The sequence below is a fragment of the Callorhinus ursinus genome, unplaced genomic scaffold (assembly GCF_003265705.2).
Source record: "Callorhinus ursinus isolate GAN/ISIS: 27379988/994484 unplaced genomic scaffold, GSC_fseal_2.0 scaffold25, whole genome shotgun sequence".
NCBI lineage: Eukaryota > Metazoa > Chordata > Mammalia > Carnivora > Otariidae > Callorhinus > Callorhinus ursinus.
The window spans coordinates 32,967,839-32,988,267 of NW_027397087.1; the positions used below are offsets into that span (position 1 = coordinate 32,967,839).

At 53.3% G+C, this 20,429-nt stretch overlaps 1 protein-coding gene across 1 annotated transcript in view; it reads right to left on the reverse strand.

Moving 5' to 3' along the window:
• The window catches only part of ITGA11 (integrin subunit alpha 11), a 112,210-nt gene that overhangs the window by 29,546 nt on the left and 62,235 nt on the right, over window positions 1-20,429 (reverse strand). Inside the window, exons 7-12 of the mRNA XM_025884148.2 lie at window positions 19,505-19,653; window positions 14,700-14,844; window positions 14,052-14,217; window positions 12,352-12,422; window positions 4,403-4,547; window positions 668-816 (exon numbers count right to left, since the gene is read on the reverse strand). Coding sequence (XP_025739933.1) covers window positions 668-816; window positions 4,403-4,547; window positions 12,352-12,422; window positions 14,052-14,217; window positions 14,700-14,844; window positions 19,505-19,653 — 825 coding nt within the window. The remainder of the gene's footprint in view (window positions 1-667; window positions 817-4,402; window positions 4,548-12,351; window positions 12,423-14,051; window positions 14,218-14,699; window positions 14,845-19,504; window positions 19,654-20,429) is intronic.

Genomic DNA, 20,429 nt, shown 5'->3' on the forward strand with positions numbered 1-20,429 from the left:
TTGGAATGACTTGGGTCAGAACGCTGTTTTCTGGGCTTTCCCCCACCAGTGATTCTTATAGCTTTGCAGCTGGTATTCATGACCACCGGACATGAGACTGAGCAGCACAGTGTGGTTCCCACGGCAGCCCAGGCGGGGCCATGGGGTTGGCGGCTGTCACATTCTGTACTGTTCCCATTCCAGGAACAGGAGAGAAGCTGGCGGCATCCTGGAGAACCCAGGGGGCCTCGCTGTGGGTGGGTGTGCTGTGGGCAGTGTGAAGGTGCCTCGAGGAACATGCCTGTCCCTCAGGATGCCTAGGGGCTCCCGCAGCCTGAGCTGGGAAGCCAGAGCGGAGCTGCCGCCTCTAACCCTGAACTCTGGATACGAACACAGAGAAGCTGGCTGTCAGGGGCAGAGGTCAGGCACCAGAGACAAGAGGTCCATGAAACAGAGGCAAGCAAATTCTCCCAGGCTCTCCTTGCTGCAGCAAGGACCAGGGCCTGGCTTTCTGGGGAAGGGACAGTCCAGCTTCAAGGCTGGTAGGAAGGAGGTGTATGCTCCCCCCTGCCCCCCAACTAGGAAGGATGTCTGGGGAGGAATTGCTGAGCTCCAGAGTCCTGGGCAGCCCAGCCTTTTCCATACACCCTCCCAGCGCGCCCCTGTCCCCAGACTCTCCCTTCATTACCTGCTCACCCCGCAGGGCCTGGTGGATGGTGAGACTCCTGTTGTTGTGCATGGTGAACAGGATGGCTTTGCCCGTGTGGTTGAACCGGGGTGCTCCAGCCACGTACACCCACCCCTGCCTGGAGGACACCACCGACGTGACTGTGTACCCTGCCACAGGAGGAAACAGGCTGGTCTCTGCCCCAGGCCCTCGGCGGTGCCTGAGGACCAGCCTGCTCGGGGAGTGCATTCAGGGCAGGCTGAGCAGATGTGACCCCGCAGGGTGGTAATTCCTAGGTACAACCTGGGGGGCCTGGAAGAGGCAGCGTTCAGGGTGGGGGGGTTTGGAGGGTGGGCAGAATTCATGCACCCCTCCTCCCCCTGCTGGAGGGCACCAAGGAAGCCAGAGGCAGGGGGGGTGGCTACTAAAAGGTATTGCTGACGCGGGACGTGCATGTCCCCTCCTTCGCCAGAGTCCCGAGTGCACAGGGGAGCACAGCGGAGGGAGGTGGTGGACCCGAGCTGGGCTTCATTACATATTGGGCAGGCTTTGTTTTTGATCCCCACCAATTGTCTCTCTCAAGGACCAGCCAGTGTCATCCTCATTACTACAACCTGCTGCTAAGCAGTTTGTGGAAAATTAGAGCATTGCCTGCCCGGTGTAAGGGGCTGCTCCACTGGGCATAGACATGGGGTCCCAGCGACATCTGCAGCCCCAGAACTTTGCAGACTCAGAGGAAGGAGCCCCTAGCCTCCTCTCAGTCCCACACATACGATACACAAGGGAGGAGGAAATGGAAACCAGGGGATCTTCTGGAAAGGCCACCACTCCGTGTCCTCGGGTTGGCTTTGCCCGAGCGCTGTGACTCTTGATGCACACACAGCACCCATGAGGCGTGCAGAGCCTAGAGCCCCACTTTCTGCCAGACGGCCTCAGATACTGGACCCCAGTTTTTAGATGCCTTTGTTGGCAGTTCCTGGGCTGTTTCTGGCAAATGATGTCTCCTTCTGCCGTGTGTGTGTGCGTGTGTGTGTGTTGGGGGTGTGGTAACCGAGGTAAGTTCGGTTCCACTGGTTGCTTGCACAGTGGCTGCAGGATGCATAGACGAGATGATTCGGTGGCTGGGAGCATGGGTGCAGTGGGGTGAGCTACTCTGGTTCCAGACACAACATTTTTGACTCTTAGAGGTGTGTTCTGGGGAATGGGGCTTGAAAGGTCAGTGAAGCAGGATATTGCATAGGCTGAGATGGCTGTGTATTAACCCAACCATAAATATACGAGGGTAGGGTGGGGTCAGCCTTACAGAGTGGGGCTGAGCTTGTTTGCTTGCTTGCTTGCTTGCTTTCATTTTCTTTTTTTGGGGTGGGGGAGAGAGAATCTCCATGCTCAGCATGGAGCCCCACTCGGGACTTGATCTCCCGACTCTGAGATCATGACCTGAGCCGAAATCAAGAGCCGGACACTTAACTGACTGAGCCACCCAGGCACCCCACCAAGCCTTCTTCTGAGCCCCCTGTGGCACTACTGAAACTGTTCTCAATTAGCCCCCCCTCAGGGCTTCCTCAGAAGGAGGGACAGTGGTGGGGGGAGGGGCGTCGGGACCGAATGTCCTGGGAGCAGGCACCTCTCAAAGCAGCAGGCAGCATGGGGAACTTCCTGCTTCCCACAATCTGCTGGCTGTGGCTTCAGTTTCCATGGGGTTCTTTGGCCAGCACGCAGGGCCATCCTGAAAGCTGGACCGACCTCCCAGAAGGCCTGACACGATGACAGAGGAAGACCCGTGGCCAAAAGTCTGTACAGCTTCCTTGTGTGGAGGCTGAGAGCCTGGCCTCCCGGTCTCCTTCCTCCAAAACCCCTCTCCTTTGGGGCACATAGGAAGGAATCTTCCAGAGATCCCAGACTCTCGGGGATGAGCCCCAGAGGGAGGAGGAAGAGAGAAGGCATTCCTTCAGGACCCCCACCCAAGGCTGTGGCTGTGGGTAAGGCAAAATGGTGGGGCCTTACGAGGGATTTTCAGCCTCGCTCTACCCCACCAGGGTCTCCTGGGAGGAGGAAGACAGCTCTGCTGGGCCAGGAGAGAGGGGGGAGATTCATCCTGCTGCTCCCTCACTCAAACACCTTCACTATCTCCCTACTGCTAGCATGAACAAGCTCCAACTCCTCAACCTGGCATTCGAGGCCTCCAGCGGCAGCCTGCTCTAACCTGCCTTCCCCTTCCTGCTGCACCTCTCTGCCCCAGCCTCACCGCTCCACCTCCTGGGTCCTGAACCTGCCTAGCACTTTCCATGCCTCCCTCCTTCTCTGGGACCATTTTGGTTTATTCGGACTCTTCCTGCCTCAGAGCCCTGGTATAGGCCCCAGCTCACGCACAGTGGGGGCCAGAGTCTGCTGGCCACTGGACCGAGACCACCCTCGGTGTCTGTCCCACTCACTTGAGCCCTGGGCGCTGATGCTATCTCCCTGATATTTAAGGCTTCACGGCAACTGCTCCACCACCCCTTACTTGGTGCCCCCACTTCCGGCCCAGTGCTGAGCACATGGGAGGAGCACAAACCATCACGACTGATCCGTGGGAGGTGGGCGCTGGCCTTCGTTCTTCTGACATCTCTTCTAGTGTTTGGGCATTTGCCAAGGCGGGGGCTCCAATCGCTCCCTCCTTTTCTGTGCTTGCATCTGCACGCTGGCCCCACTTGTGTTATAATTTGTATCTATGCCCCTGTGTCTGCCCCACCGGCTGAGAAGCGGCTGGAAGGCAGAAGCGGTGTCCTGCTTACCAGGGCACTCGGAGGGCACCGGCCACAGGGGGCGCTCTATGCAGTTCAGGTTTAATATCTGTGGGCCAGGTAGTGTTGGGGGACTTTAGGGACCTACACCTCTCTATTTCCCAGGCAAGTCCTGATTCCAGCATTCTGTCCTGCGTTCAGCTCAGGGTCTCAGAGTTGGGGATGGAAAATGGCGTGACCACCGTGTGGGCAGTGTCACAGGCAAGGTGAGTGGCTGAAGAGCTGAGGGACAAAGGCGGGGATGACATGGAGCATTAGGGAGAGGCCGGACATGTGGACAGATATGCCAACTCTGGGGGGCCCAGTCTCATGGCGGAGTGGGGTCCGAGGAGGCATTAATGATGGGTGACCTCAAAGATGGCCGACTTGGCTCAGAGACAATGGGACCCCCCCTGGCCGTTCACCCGCTTCCGCCCTTCACTCTGGCTTGGCCCTTTCGGAAAGGAATCCTCCCTGGCAGCCTTAGCGTGGAGGGCCAGGCTCATGGTTCTTACAGAACTGGAGGTGACTGGGTTCAGTAGGTTAGGGCCTCACACCCGGGACCTATCACCATCGGGCCAACAGTCTGTGGTTCTCTTTAATGTCTGCTTCTGGAGTGCTTAGTGGGAAGTGACTTCTGCCTTGATTGTGAACATTAATACTTGCACTTTGCCTTCGGAGGCAGCTCAGCGTGCTCAAACCCTAGTCAAGGCAGCAAGCTTTAACACCAACGGCTGACCTCGCGTCTAGAAGCATCAGCTGAATTTCAGGTACAGGTGCATTGCTTGTCACTTATTCTACCTGGTTATCAAGAACGTACGGTGGGCCAGGCACGGTGCTGGGTGCGGTGGATGCCAGGCTGAAGAGGCAGTGGCCCCTGTGCCTGGATTTTCACAGAATATTCACACACAGGCCCCTTGCCTCGTGTGGGGGCAGTTCCGCTGGGGCCCTCCTGGCCTGCTGCCCAGCAGGCACGCTCTGCTCGGGCTCTTACCTAGATAGGCACCATGGTTCTTGAGTTCCTCGGGGAACTCCTTCAGGTAGGACTCTCGGAGAGGAATGACCTTCCCGCCACTGGTCTCCTTCAGCACGGCTCCGTTCCAGTCGTAGGCACCAACGGCTCCCAGCAGAATTCCGTCCTGACATTGGGGAGGGGACACACATTGGCTCACATCCCCCGGGCGCCCCTCGCTGGGAAGCCGCATCCGGGTTCTGCACAATGAAACATGTGCCGGCCACCTCGGGCACCTTCTCCTGTGTTCATTATTTAACGACTTCCAGCCAGGATTCTTGACTTTTGAATGAGCCAAGGACCTTCCACCCCGTCCTTAGCACAAAATGGGTCAAACAAAGGAATGCACTAGAAATAAACTCCACCTCTAGGCCCCAGCCTCTGTTCCTCTGTGGGCTTACCCCCTCTGTAGGAAATCTCCTGTCGCTCTCCCTTCCTTCCTTCACTCCTTGAGGCCGTGCCCCTGCACTTGGCCTCCTTCCACATTCCTTTGTGGTGTCTGAGTTGCTTCCCTGTGTGTAAATCTTACTTCTTCATTTCTTCAGTGTCTGCTTTGTCCTAGTCACTTGCTTGGTGCTGGGATATTGTCTCCGCCCTCGCAGAGCTCCGAGTACTAAAGAACTGTGCAAATAAGTATAATAGTTGCAAATTGTGATAAATGCTATAAGTAAATAGCACAGGGAGGTTTAGGCTAGACTGAAATGGGAGTCAGGAAAAGCGTTTTGAATACATCATGCTCACCCGGACACCTGGACAGGGAGGGGACAAGTGTGCAAAGGCCCTGAGGCTGGAGAGTCTCGAGGCCTTGGTTTTAAGGAACTGGAAGCCGTTTAATGGTCTGGAGCATGGAATGAGGGGCCAGAGTGACTCTGATGAGACTGGATGGATAAGCCAGGGCCACATCCATGACAGCCCTCGCTCCGAGGAAGGACGCTTGTCTTTAGCTGCAGGGTAAGTGGGTGCTGCAGTGCTTGGACGGGAAGATGGGGGCTCTGGCTCCCTGAGGGGCTGGCTCCCTGTTCCTGACTCCAGGGTCGTCCCGGAGGACTGGGTCCCCTCCCTCTCTGGCTGCCTCTGCACCCTCGCCATCACTACCCCACCTCCTTAAACAACCCACAGAGCTAGTGGGCACAGAAAGACAAACAGCAAGCACTTAGAAGAGGAAGAGCAGTGACAAGGGACAATGAAGGTCCGAGGAGGTGGTGGAAGCAGGGAGGGCCACCTTCCTGGGCGACCTTGGCGATTCTGGCCCGGGCAGGTGGTACCCCAGCTCTGGGCTGTGAGAGTACTAGCTGGTGAAGTCACCTCTCCCCTGCACTGAACCTCCCTGATCCTGGCTGGTTGGCAGGATTTGAGGTCCCCCCAAGCACTCCATCTCCCCGCACCTCCAAAGCGATGGTGCCAATGGAAAAATGTGATTCTGGCCTTGGGACAGTCAAGGCCGTGAGTGAACATGCAGGCAGGGTCACCAGGTGCTGGTCTCACTGGTGCCAGTGGAGGGGGCAGGACCGTGAACCTGAAGCTGACCTTCCATTTCTCATTTCCCAGGGGGCACTTTAAAGACTGAAGTTGATCTTAGATAAGGTTTAAAGAGTTGGAATACTCTGGAACTGACTGTTCAGACAGAATGTTTTTATGACTGTAAGTAAGCCGGTCTCTGGAGAGTCTGATATGCTTGGTTGTGTTTAATGTCACACTTTCTAATTAGCTTTTTCCTCCTACTCTGTATGAGCCTCAGCTGGGGAGTGCCTGACATCTGCCGGGCCAGGATCGGGGCCGGGGCTTCAAAGACTCGCTGCGCACGGTCACCGCCAGCGCTCCTTGAACTTGGGACATGCTCCCTTCTTTGCAGAGTACTTTCTCATCCAGCCACCCATCTGTGAGTGGCCAGTGGGACAGATGTTCATTATCTGCACTTGACAAACAGCATCCAAGCTTCAGAGAGGGAAAGGGACTTGCCCGAGGCTGCACAGCAAGTCGGGGTAGGGCTAGGACCTGGAGCAGGAGGTGGGTTGGGCAGAGGAGAAAACACCCATGGGCAGCCCCTGGACTCAGGTTCCAGTTTTCCATTGGAACACCCTCTAAGAGGAGAGTGATCCGTGGGCCTCGCCTCTCTCTCTCCTCCCTCTCTCTTACGGCTGAGTCCAAGTTTGCTACTGCAGGACAGCCTTCCTCCATGGAGAAAATGAGTTTTTGGCTTTGCAGATGACAAGAGGCCTCCACGACGTACTGAGGAAGCCTGGCTCAACTGACATGGCTGGGATTCTGCTGCGGAGGACTGATGCTGACCAGTGGAGCTTGGGGATTCCACTGGGACTTCTGGATTTGGTGGTACTGGGCCGGCTGATGGCTCACGGGCTCTCGCCTTATGCCGTTTTACCCTGGCAGGGGCTACACGTTTGTGCTCCCAGGTAGTGGCCCTGTTCCAAGAGGGGTCTGTTGCTAGGGAGAGCCTCACCGAGGACAGTGGCTGAGGGCTGGCTGGGAGGGCAAGCGAAGGCCACCGGAGCAAACCTCGCTATGGCACTGTCTTTCCCCAGCTCGGGGAGCCTAGACATTTTGCATTTGGAAAAAATCTGGAAGGACAGGGTCCCCCAAAGGGCCAAAGCCTTGGCTGAGGAAACCAGGCATGCAGACCCAGCTGGAACATGAATAGCAGGGCATTCCAGAGAAGAGCCTCGTCCCATGCTCTGGGCCTGGCACTGGCTCCCTGATTTATGGCTTCCTTCCCCCTGGGGCCACCGGAGCTCCCACCACATAGTGCTAGGGTGTGCCCGGGTGGCCTTGCCCATGGACCTTTGGCATAAGCTGACTTTTCTGGTGCCCTGTGCAGAAATGAGGATGCCGGCATGGTCAAGGCCAAGTCCGTACCCTCCCTATAGGCAACCTATACCTGTAATTCACTTGAGCATAGCACCTGCCATTGGATTCTGCTAGCTCAGCTCTTAGTTGCCTTTGCCCCGGCCCCTACAGCAGTCTTGCCTTCCCACCTGAGCTGAAGGCTCCCTGGGCGTGTGACCTCAACCAAGTTCCAGCCAGTGTGCGTCCCCAGCCGTGGGAACAGCATAGTCTAAGGCAGTGGTTCCTGAGTTGGGGGCAGCTCGGACCCCGGGCAATATTTGGCAATGCCTGGAACCAGTTTTGGTTGTCAGAGTGGGGGGTGGTGTTGGGGTCAGTATGGCATCTGGTGGGTAACGGCTAGGGTTGCTGCCTACAGTACACAAGGACAGTCCCACAGCCAAGAACTGTGGGGCCCAAACTGTCGGCTGGGCTGAGGCTGAGAATCCCTGGCCTGGTGGCTAGAGCATGCCTGGGGTCAGACATCCAGGGTCCCTGTCCCAGCTCCAAAGGGGCTAGCTGTATGATCTTGGGCAAGCTTCTCTCTCTTTCCCTCGCTCTTTCTCTCTCTCCGTTACTCTGTCTCCGCCGCTGCCGTAAATCATTTTGCTGTGAGGATTCACATTTTTAATTCTTAGCATGGTGCTTGGCATCCAATCAGGCCTCAGTAGATAGTAGCTCTTCTCATTCTTTAGTTGGTCTAGAAAGCACCGGGGAAGCAGGAGTCAAAGAGGTAGACCTCATGGTCAGGTTGGCGCTGACAGCAGCTGAAGGGGAGGGCCCCTTTGGAGGCCAGGCAGCCTGGCTGGGGGGGGGTCCCCGCAGGAAGGGGCGGGCAACTGAGGGCGTGGGTGGAGTTAGGATAGGATTTTAAGAAACCCTTACTTGATTTATTAGCAAGTCTCGAAATACACACTTCCAGTTCCAAGCCTCAAGATTCACTTCTAGAAAGTACTTCTCAGACACCTGCTCAAAGACTGAGATTCAGAGAGGTTGAATGATTTGTCTGAGGCCACACAGTCAGGCAGTGCTTTCTTCTTGCCCAGCAGTAATGGAATGAGGATACCAGATGCCAACAATTCTTCTTGGCTTCGGATGGGCGGGTGGAGGTGGCTGCTGGTGGTTCTGTGCACTGGCGCACAGACCACCTAGAGGACCCCGAGTACTCTCCTCCTCCCTAGACTCCTCCATGGCTCCCTAGTGCCTGTGTAGCCATCATCAGAGTGGCTGTAGAAGGGCCGAGAGCCCCTCCTAAGGCAAATACATGGTTAAGAGGATGGATTATACTTTCACTAACGCTCGGATTCTGTCAGAAGATGATTATTTTTAATAAGCCCGAAGTGGAGCCTGAGGAAGGGACGAGTGCCAGGAGGTTTAGACAGGGTTGGGCAGGAGACACCCGGAAACAGGCCCTCAGTCTTTCTGCGGAGGGAAGCTCTTCACCGTGCTGGAAATCGGGAGCCCGGGTGACAAGGAGGGGGTGTGGGAAGCAGGGGCCACACGGTACCTGACTGCTCAGTCCTGATCAGAGTGTTGGTGGTCTCTGCTCGGAGGTCCTGGGAACGAGGCCCAGGAGTGGGGTGCGGGGCACCAACGCACAGCCTGAGGGCCTGGGGCTTAGGAGGACCCCCCCCCCATGAACTGGAAATGATTCCTACCAGCAGGAGTCACTTCTCAACCATCTGGAACAACAAGCCGGCAGACCTTGGCTCCCATGTCCTGGTCGCACAAGGTGGAGCCTGAGGACACTTAACTGCCTGGCCTGGCTGGCAGGTGGAAGAATCCACTGTTTAGGGCTATGGGGGCGTAGAAGAGTTTACAACCCCTCACATCATCATTTATGGAATTTATGGATTAGTTTCTTTCATTTTTGATTGAGTCAAATGTGCCAAACTAGTTCAGATGTAAAGCTCTTAGGAAAAATTACAGCCTGAAGGCTTCAACAGCTCAGGACCTCTGATAATGGCCAATGGCCTTAGCTCTCCAGCCCACAACCCCAGGGGGCACTGCAGGAAGGGCACAGGCTGAAGGGGCAGCTGGCCGGGGAGGTGGGAGACTCCCCCCGCCTTGGCCTGTTCTGGTCCTGCTGGGTCATCACGTGTAGGTGAAAGGAAAATAGTCTCTTTCCATCTCAGGTGAGTCACCAAAGTATTTGTGTAGACAGGACCCACGCTAATAAAACTGCTTCCTTCTGGAAACTTTTGGAGTTGGGGAGCCATATGGACCGTGGGGTAGGAGGTCCAATTCTTTGGCTGAGCCCTCAGGTAAGAGGAGCACCCCAGCTCCATCCACCACCAATGGGCAATGACTGTCGTCCCTTCCTTCCTCTATAGCTTCCCCTCCTGGCCTGAGGGCATTATAGACTCATAGAGTCTGCGCCCCCTTGGGAGGTATGGGTCCCTTTTGTAAGCTTTCTGGCCGACTCCTGCAGCTTCTTCTTGATTACCCAGCTCAACAGGGAGTTCACCACCTCAGCAGGCAGCCAGGACTAATAGAAGCCACTCCAGCTATTAGTGACCTTTGCGTTCATTTCCAAATGCTAATGGAACCACTGGCTTAAAAATCTGTTTTAGAATTTGACCAGAGATCACAGCTGGCCTTCTTGATGGTAATTTCCAGAACATCCTTTTTCCCCTTTTTGCAAATTGAGACTAGAGTTCCCTGGGTTGACTCTAGCTCCCTGGGTTTCCCCAGTGGCTCCTGTGGCCTGGGGCATTGGGTTCTTTGGGTGACCAGGTGGCATTTTGGGGTCTCCTCTCCTACCCTGAGCACTGGAGTCTCTTTCCTCTTGTTGTTTTTACCCTTTTTCACTTGGAGGCCGGTTTCCTTGCTAGGTAGACAACAGCAGCCCAGGTGATCAGCCGCTGCGCCCTTCCTCTGCTATTTGAGAACATTCTATGGGGTCCTTCCCCTAGGACTAGAGATCTTTCTCTCTGACATAACTAAACAGGCCCAGGGCAGCTGAAGACTCTCCACACATTTGCAGGAAGCAGTTGTCTGAGGCTGTCTGTGGAATGCTTTTGTGGGAGATGGAGCCTGGTAGCTCGCCCAGGACGTGGACTCACTGGGGCTCCAGACCTGCTCTGGGCAAAGCCGAAAGGCTCTCCATCCTCTGCCCCACAGAGGTCTGACCGACCCTGAGACAGGACAGCTGTGGCCAATTATGGTGGCATCAGTGGCTGGCACTGAGAAACCTCTGCGCCCTAAAATAGCGACCCAATGGCCAGTCGCAGCGCCGACAGCCCACCATCGTTGCTCCATGCCTTCAGATTTGGAAGGATTTTTTTTTTCTTTTTAAGTATTCAAGAGTCTCAGATTCAAATTTAATCATCATCTCTTTAAGAGTCCTATCAGATAAAAACTTCCAGATGCCTGTTACTTGAAAACAAGACTTGGGGACTTTAGAAGAGCTGGGGTAGAGATGAGGGTGGGGAGAGGCACCCTGGTCTCTCCAACCACGGGAATGAAAACAAGTCGGACACGTGGGAGAATCTGCACATGGCAATGCATGCCCTTGACCTAAATAACAGGCCAGGCTCAGAGCTCCTGGTCTTCCCTGTGCAGCTGAGGAGCCCGTGGATCCTGCAGGGACTCATCTCGCTCGACACGCTGAACTGCTTGGGTCATTTTCAGGCCTCATCTCAGTGTTCCTGAATGCCTGAACCTCGTCGTAACCTCCCTTTCTCTTCAGGTTCCCTGATTCCTGGGCATACATGGACCATCGTATTCAAAGCAGGAGCCTGCACCTTCCGGAACCCAGCACAGGGCCCAGCCCCGAGAAGGCACAGAAAAGATTTGCAGATCTGACCACCTAAAACGGACAACTGTTCCCACCTGCCAACCCAGCAGGGCTGTGCTGAGCATGAAATGGGGCACAGGAATTTCCTGGAAAAGTTTAAAGTGCTGTGCCCATATAACACGAGTCTTATAATTACAGGCAGTTCCATTTATATCCTGCTGTATTCGGGTGGGCAGGAGCCTGTCCAGATGCAGCTCAGGAACAGCGGATCATGAGTCAGGTTTCCACCCCTCTGCATGCTGCCTGCTGTGCACGTGTCCCCCCACCCCACACCCTGCCTCCGATTTGGGATTTCTGACTCAGACCCCCTCAGATTCCATAAGCTTTAAGGGAGCAGCTGCTTGGTGTGGGGAGGAAAAGTGTAAGACTGGTGTTTTTGTCGCTTATGTCACTTCAGCGGGTCACTCAGACTTTGTGTGACTCAGTTTATTGCTCTGGAGAGGGGGACCAAGGAATCCTGCCCGATTCACCTCACAGAGGAGTGGGGGCGGGAATCGGTGAGATAATGAAGGTCATGTATAAGCCGGCAGGATCGATAGGTCTTTTCTGGCAAACGAGGAGGCAGAAGGATGCTCCCGTGGTGCCAGTCAGGGGAGAACAGCCAGGACGCCTGTCTGCCCAAAGTATGCCCCCGACTCAGACTCCTGCTGTGCGGTGCTCCCACCATGCAGTGCTCCCAGGTGGGGCTCCATGGTTTAGAAAAACGTTCTTACAGACACCAACTCTCTCGAGGCCCCTCTGGCAATTCTGGGAGGTTCCAGCCCCATCTTGCCAATCAGAACCAGGTGAGGTGTGCCGAGGGTGAGTGAGAGCCTGACGCTCTGGGCCTGCGACGCAGAGCCTCTGACATGGCAGGCTGCTCGTGACACGGCGTGCCCGCCTGGGACCTCTGCCACCTGGCACATCTGGACACCCTCCCGCATCAGTGTGGGGCTAAGCCCCCGCACGCACAGACTGCCTCAGGCACAGGGTACTATTAGCGAAATGCCATTGGTTTTGACCCAATTTTCACACAAGGCTCTGTGGACCAATTGGGACCTTTGATCCTGGAGGAAATGCCCCCATCGGCACCCTGGGCAGGGAGGGGGCAGTTCATTACTTGTAGCCCACTCCCTGCTGAGAAGGGCTTGAGACAACCTGTTGCAAGTTGAAGATCTTGACTTCCTTCTTGCAGGCATGGCAGACAGAGACAGAGAGACCGGAGAAACAAAGAGGCGTGAGAGCCCAGGAGAGGTGGGGTGACCACCTAGAGAGCTGGGAAGTGCACGGGAGGGCGATTCCAACCCTGACCCACCTCCACCACGTGGGACGAAAAGCCTGTCTGCGACATCTCCAGCCCAAAGGACGTTTCGTTCTTGTTGGTGCCTAAAACAGAAGGACAGAAAGATCTCAGCTCCACGCCTGATCGCTCAGCGCCACACACACCTGCATCTCCACCCCCAGCACCTGTGTCCTGGGGGCCCCTTCAGCGAGGGCAGAGGGGGCCCTGAGGCTGAGTCCAGCAGCACTGCCCCCCTGGGTGGCCCCAGGCTGAGTCCAGCAGCACTGCTCCCCTGGGTGGCCCCAGAGGCAGGCAACCTGCACAGGGAGGCACCAGGCACCTTCTGGCAGCTGCTGGCTTTACTATTAGTAGCCCCGTTACTGCTGAAAAGGGTTTGGGACGAGTTATATGACAGAGCATGTATGCTATATGACTGTCAAAATAGGGGAAAGATCGAGAAAAGTGCATGGAAAGAAATAGTCTACATTTTTGGCAAGAAGTGGAAATTCCATTTCTTTCCCCACTTCTCTCATTCCTATTATTCACCAGCTTTGGTTCCAGAGGCCTCTGGATGATTCCCAAACGTTGGCTCGACCCTTGGGAGGGAGACCTGTCACCACCACAGCTTTGCACAAGAAACCCATGTGTGCTGAAAGCCCCTCCCCAGAGAGCCCCCGCTCCCCCCAGGGCCCTGGAGCCGAAGTTCTCCATGCCCAAGGAAACCGTTTCTAGAAGTACCCTCATCTGGATATTTAAGTCCTATGTGAGTGTCAAAACTCAGGCTCACACTTTCTATTCCTTTGTCCTGTGGATAAGGGCTGCTTTGGTCTCCTCGTGGGTCTGGAGCTCATCTTTTCCAATGTGCTCGGGCTCTGGGACACTGCTTTCTGCCTCTGTTTACAAATCCTCCCATGTGGCCCAGCCCAGGGTCGGGAGGGCCAGGTCTAGCAATACACGGAGCAAAGGAGAGCCGTGCAAACAAAACTGGAGTTTAAATAGTAAGTAAAGAGAGGGGCGCCTGGGGGGCTCAGTCGGTTAAGTGTCTGCCTTCAGCTCAGGTCATGATCCCTCGGTCCTAGGATCGAGCCCCAAGTTGGGCTCCCTGCTCAGTGGGGAGCCTGCTTCTCCCTCTCCATCTGCTGCTCCGCCTGCTTGTGTGTTCCCTCTGTCAAGTAAATAAATAAAATCTTAAGAAATAATAAATAGTAAGGAGAGAGGCAATCGGAAGGAATCCTGTGCAAAGTGCTTTTGGCGGAGTGGGAGGCAGCGGACTCAGGGATTAAGCGTTTCAGGCTACGGAGGCAGGCCCAGCTGCATCCAAACTTGGGTTGCCAGATAAAATACAGGATGCCCAGTTCAATTTGAATTTCAGACAACCAGCGGATAACTTCTTAGCATCAGTCTGCCACAAACACTGCATTTTATATTTGCTAAATCCGGCGACACTAGCTCAGACCCCGACTCCTTCCCAAGCTGGGGAAGCTTTGGCAAGTCACTTGGTTCCTACAGGCTTCAGGATCGTCAGTGGTCAAAGGAGGAGAAAGTCGCAAAGCCACTGTCCGGGGCTGTCTGTGAGGTTGCACAGCCTCCAGTCCCGCATGGAATACCACTCATTTATCGTGAAGGGATGGCTCCTGCTAAAGCATTCTGTGTTGTGGGGCTGGATGTCGCTCCATGGGGTTCACCTGATATGAGCCTGGAAGCGTAGACCCCTCTTGGTAGGTATCGCTTACCTTCCAAGCTGAAGATCCTGTCCCCCAGGGCATCAACAATGTCCTTCAGGGCTGCCTCGTCGGTCACGTTGAAGAAGTGCTTGTCATCGGGATCACTGGCGATGTATTTGATCTCGTTTAGAAAAGCTTCTGGATTGATCCCCCTGCGGTTGTAGTAGCCTAGGACCTGCCAGGGAACAGGGGCAGGGTGACCAAGCAGGACGTAGCACAGACCTCCCCACACGCCCTAGTCCCCTGTCCCACCCCCACCCCCCGAGTGGCCACGGCCGCTGTTTCAGCTGCCAGGAGCAGAACTTGGGGTTCCATTTGCAGTTTGAGACGGGCTGTCTTGTAGGGGCCAGAGAAGGCCCCTGGTCTAAGATAAGGGTCTGGGGGCTGGGTGGCTTGGGGGTGTTTCCTAGAGTTCTGAGGTGTCAAAATCTCCCTGGCAATGGAGGAAAAAACCTCCCAAGCCCCCACAACTGTTGTGGATAGCCCTGGATTCCCCAGATGCTCTTTAGGAGAGGCTGAAACCAGGAGAGGCCCATTGGAGGGCCTGGACAGCTTGTTCACTACCCAGAAAATGCCCCTGAGACTCCCCAGAGGTTTGAGGTTTGATGGCTAAGCCTCTAGGGGCACACAGTCTAGGACACTCGGGGCAGGACTCACGGCTACAGCGTATCTGGTCACGTTGTCTCTCTCGCTTTGCTGGATCACCTTCTCCAGGTCTGGGCTGTCATGGGACTCTCCGTCTGTGATGACAATCATTACTTTCTTGGCCCCTTTCCTTCCACCTTTCTGGAAAGCCTCTGAGCTGAAACCATAGCACAGGGGGGAGGGTCACAGAGGAAATGTAGGGATGGGGCAGCTTCCAGTGCTCCTCCCCAGGGGCAGCCACAGAAGTAGGGCCAAGCCCACTCACCTCCCCAGAGGGAGCAACCCAACAGGGCTGGATCTCGAACCAACGAAGAAGCTGGGTTGAGATGCCCACACTACTCATTCACCAGCTGCTCAGATGGGTCATGTATCTGCTTGTTCTTTTTTCTATCTTTTTAAAGATTGATTTATGAGAGAGAGAGAGCGCGCACAAGTGTGAGGGGCACAGGGAAATCGAGAAAGGATCTCAAGCAGACTCCGTGCTGAGCGCAGAGCCCGACCACAACTTGATCTCATGAGCCTGAGATTCAGGACCTGAGCCAAAACCAAGAGTCAGATGCTTAACCGACTGCACCTCCCAGGCACCCTTGCTTATCTTTAAAAAGTGACTTTAAAGAACCCCTTTAGGGTCCTGACCATGCTGTTTGGGCAAGCGAAGGGGACAGCGTGGGTTTGGGAGGAAAGTTCAAGGTCAGATAGAGATCTTTATTTTATTTTTTTAAAGATTTTATTTATTTCTTTGAGAGAGAGAGAGAATGCACCGGGGGGGGGGGGGGGGGGGGAGAGGGAGAAGCAAGCTCCTCACTGAGCAGGGAGCCTGATGTGGGACTCAATCCCAGGACTCTGGGATCATGACCTGAGCTGAAGGCAGACGCTTAACCGACTAAGCCACCCAGACGCCCCAGATGGGGACCTTTAGACACCCTAAGTTAATGGTTCAAAAACCCAGCTGTACATTAGAATCACCTGGGGAGTTTAAAAAAATGCTGATGTCCAGGCCCCACCTGGGCATGTGATCAGAAGCTCTGGGGCATGGCCTGGGCATCAGTATTTTTCCAAAGATCTAGTGAATACTGATGCTGAGAACCACTTCCCTACATACTGAAAGGGTGATGGGCCAGAGTAACTCAACACCCAAACAACACTAATCCATAAAATACACGGAACGAAGGCTGAACGAAGTTCTGACTTTTCCCACAAGGACTATTTTGATTCTATTTTGGGAACTATTAAATAGCAAATTCCATGACAAATACTCCTCTTTCTTGCTTTTTATTTTGTTTTCAGTGCCTGAAGCAGGTGCTTGGCCTGCCTGTTGGGCCATCCAGCCAGGGGCCGGGGCTTGGCTTTCTGGCCCACCACATTGCGGAGAGGCTCTTAGAGCTGGCAGCCCATCTCAGAAGCAGGAAACCTGGCTCTGGAACCATCACTGGCTCTCGATGCCTCTGGGGCCAACCCTCCTTTAGACCATGAGGTTCTGAATAGGAATGACACGGTCTGGACCCAAAGTCTGACCCAGCAGGTAGAATTTTCCAGTAAGGATCTGAGAATAAATGTTTCCTTGAGACTCTTGGGTCTGACCCACAGATTTAGGCTCCACGATGCTAGGTTAAAGCTCATCACCAAAGGTATCTCTTGTGACACGGCACGCTGATGAACTGATGTGCATGGTTAAGATGTTGAGGAATTCACAAAGCCTGGAAGAAGTTAGTTCAGAGCATCTTCAAGCTCCCAGTTAAGAGAACAGACCATCTGCCATTCTCTCAGCTCTATGATATTGTGGCTAGATGGACTTAAAAAAAAACATTGAGTTTTGTTTTATTTTATTGTGAGATTTTATTTATTTATTTGACAGAGAGAGAGATACAAGTAGGCAGACGGGCAGCCAGGCAGAGGGAGAGGAAGAAGGAGGCTCCCTGCTGAGCAGGGAGCCTGATGCGGGACTCGATCCCAGGATGCCGGGATCATGACCTAAGCCGAAGGCAGACATTTAACCGACTGAGCCACCCAAGCACCCCAAAACTGTTGAGTTTTAATATGAGCTGTGAACTGAAGGAGGCCAGAGGTACACTTGATGTGACTATAGCAAATTTTGAGCATCAGCCTGACCCATTGGAGTGAGAATTCTGCCAGTCCCTCAAAGGAGATTCTAGATGTTTCCATCACCTCATCGAAGGGTCAGGCCCAGGCACAAAACTCCATGCAAAGAAAGTATGGCAGGGGAGAAACAGGTTTTATTACATGGAATTGTGTGAATATCTGTATGAATCTGCAATGAGGTGAATATTGACATGAATCATCAAATTTAAAATTGTGATTTTCTATTGTGTAGAAAACCTTGGATTTGTTCCCTTGTAAATCAGATCATAAGTTCCTTGAGAGCAGTGAGAGCTTGATAATCTCAACTCACATTCTGGAAGCCAGAATGATCTATGGACAAGTAGGCTATATCATGTCTCCTTTCTGCTCAAAACCTGCACTGGCTCCCATTTCTTTCGGGTCCTGACAATGGCCCATCAACCCATCATAATCTGGCCTGGTCATCCTCTGTCCCTCTGAGCCCTTCCTCCCGCTTGTTCCCCTTAATTAAAAGTGTTGAGTGAACTAAGGTGGAATCACATCATTGTCCCCACGGCCTCCAAGCCATACATGACTACCAGATTCATCTTTACGTGCACATCTGATGAAAACACTCTCGAGCCTAAGAGCCCTCCGTGGCCACTCATGGTTGTTCTAGCTATGACATTATCATTCTCACAATTTGGCTCCAATACCCCCAAACAGGAACCCCATTCCATTGTCAAAAGGCTCCAAATATAAACATTACTCGACTTTCCCCCTCTTCTGTCCTTGGCCGGATGGAATGTCTTCTTTCCACCTCTCCCTGATCGAATTCTGGGGTCTTCTAAGGACAAGCCAAATGCCAGCCCCTCTTAGCAAATCCTTCCTTAGATCCTACCCTTTCATCCTCACTGATTTAGGCTGATGCTTGTCAGAGTTCCTGACTGGGCCAGGGTGGGTCATGGGTTACCATCTCTGTAACCCCTCAAGTCCATGGCCTGGATCTTCATACTTTGGAGGAGCACACACACAAAAATGCATTGTGAATAACTGAGTGAGGAGAGCAAACCTTTTACTTTAAGACACACCCCCTGTAATTTGGGACTTGGCAGGCTGAGGAGATCAGATTTCCAACTTCACTTGAGGCCCAGATTGCATATCCCAGCATGGTCATGAGTCATGACTGGTTCAAACTACTTGGTGGGTCCCACACTCGTAATTGACCTGGGGTTGGTGGGCTGCATCCCTGTATGAGTCAGTTAGTTCACACTGAGGAAACGATCACCAGTGGGCACTGGCTTCCTCTGTTGCCCCAGCAATTCCATGAGCGTGTGTGTGTGTGTGTGTGGGGGGCACTCAGGGACTCATTCCAGTGACAGCAAAACAGAAAAATGGCCCGTTCCTTTTGAGGATGAGTAAGAGCCATCTTCACACAGAGGGAGGTTCATGGCCTATTCTTTGCGAGGATGAGTAAAAGCCAGGTTCATTTAGGAAAAACATTTGAGCAAGTTTTATCAGCAAACCCAGAAATATGTTAGTGGAGCCGTAACTTAATTATAAAGAGTTGTAAGGTTGGAGAAACCTTCATCGTTTGACCGCATGAAATCACGTTACTGCTAAATTCTATTAAACACATTGACTTATCCGATGTGAGGTGGGATTATACGAAAATGGGCCTGCGCTCTCAATGGACATAGCAGAGCTTATATTTGTAGATGTAGAATTTATACATTTAAAATCCATTAGCCTTAGATGTAGTCACCTTAGGGGTTTAGGCCTCAGCTCAAAAGATCTTGGGGAATTGCTTCTAAAGTCACTTCTTGATTTCAGTGGGGGTGAGCACAATGTTCTGAGCAACGGCCATGTCACTGGAGTGAGCACGGAGCCATCCGTGAGGGCGCTGTCTAGAGGCGACATTCATTTTCACGGTGAGTGGGTACTGGTGTGATTTTAAGGAGCCAGTCTCGTTAGTCTACAACCTTGGGAGTTAGGAGTTATATTTAACGATGGTCCTCACACTCCACTGATGACACAGACTCCACGGAAGATTCTGCCCTCATGGAAACTATCCACTTTTTTATTGGGTCTCTGTGGCACAGTGCATTTTCCAAAGTTGGTTGTAACAATACCTCCCATTCCAAATGCTCTCCTGTGATGTGACCTTGCCATTCCTCCATCAAGAGGCAGAATCAAGTTCTCTTCCCCTTGAACCTGGGCCGGTCTTGATGACTTGCTGGATCAATAGAATATGGCAAGAGTTATATCTGGGACTTTGGGGGCTAGGTCAAGGCCGTCTCAGAGTTCCTGTGGGGGCCTCTTGGAAAGCTCTCTTGGGACGCTCCCTCTCAGAGTCCGGCTGCTACACCACAAGAAAACCGAGCCACATGGCCATGTGTGGGTGCTCAGGTCGCCAGCCCACACTGAGCTCCCAGCCAACAGCCTGCGACAACTGCCAGGCTCATGAGTGTGCCATTTTGGATGTCCAGTCCAGTCAACCCCTCCGATGACAAGAACCCCAGCTGACACACCAGACTACACCCATAGGAGAGAGACCCAGAGAGAATGGACCAGCTAAGCCCAGTCAAGCCCGGAACCTGGAGAGATTAATAAATTATTGTCTCAAGGTACGGAATTTTGTGGAGGTTTGTTACACAGTAATGTAGAACTGCACAAGTTATCTGAGATTTAAGTAAATTATCATTATTTCTATTTTATTAGGATTTTTTTTTTTTTTTTTTTTTTTTTTTTTTTTTTACCGAGCAAATTCGATGCCAAATGCCGTCCGGGTCTCCGTTCCTCCTCTCTGCTCAATGTGGCTGGCAGCTTCCACCACATCTCGTACAGACCTGTAGTCATTGAGGTGAAATTCATGCACCACGTCTTCTCCGTACTGGACAACTCCAACCTGCAAGAGAAGAGAGAGGACCCCTGAAAGCTGGGCCATGGGCGGTGAGGCTCCCCAGAGTCATCTCTCTGTCTGCAACTGTTGGCAAGTGTGGAGGGCGGGGGACCTTCCCAAGGAAGAGTCACTGGGAAGGGAAGCCGTTCTGCAAAGTTCTGCAGAGCTCCAGGAATGAATGGGTGGCTTGGTGAGGCGGGTGGAAGGTGCCTCTCCAGAAGGGAGACTGTTGGGTGGGATCGAGCCCCGCATTGGGCTCCGTGCTGAGTGTGGAGCCTACTTGGGACTCTCTCTCTCTCCCTTTCCCTCTGCCCTTCCCAGCTTGTGCACTCTCTCCCTTTAAAAACAAAAAAACAAAAAACAATAAAAATAAAGAAAGGCCCAAAAGATTATGTTCCTTGAGCATAGGATTGAAGCCTAAAATATTAGGAGCAGAATGACTGGAGGGCCATGGCATTTTTCACCAAAGGCTGGAACCAAGGTTTCTGAAAACTTGGAGGAGAATCTTTTATCGCCAAGGTTGATAAGATATAGACAGTATTAATACTCTCAACATAAACAAAAAACCTTCAGGGCCTATAGTAGGACTGGAATGATAAACCTTCCTGTTGGATGGGCCCCAAGTTTACCTGGTGCCTTTTTAAGGCCAGACTTTCGTGCACGAGACCCTAAAGATGATCTTCCCATTGTGGGCAAGTCATTACTTCTTGAGAAAGCCCACTGCCTTTTTAACAGCTTTAATTGTTACAAAATAATTTCCTAGAATGACTTGTAATCTGCCA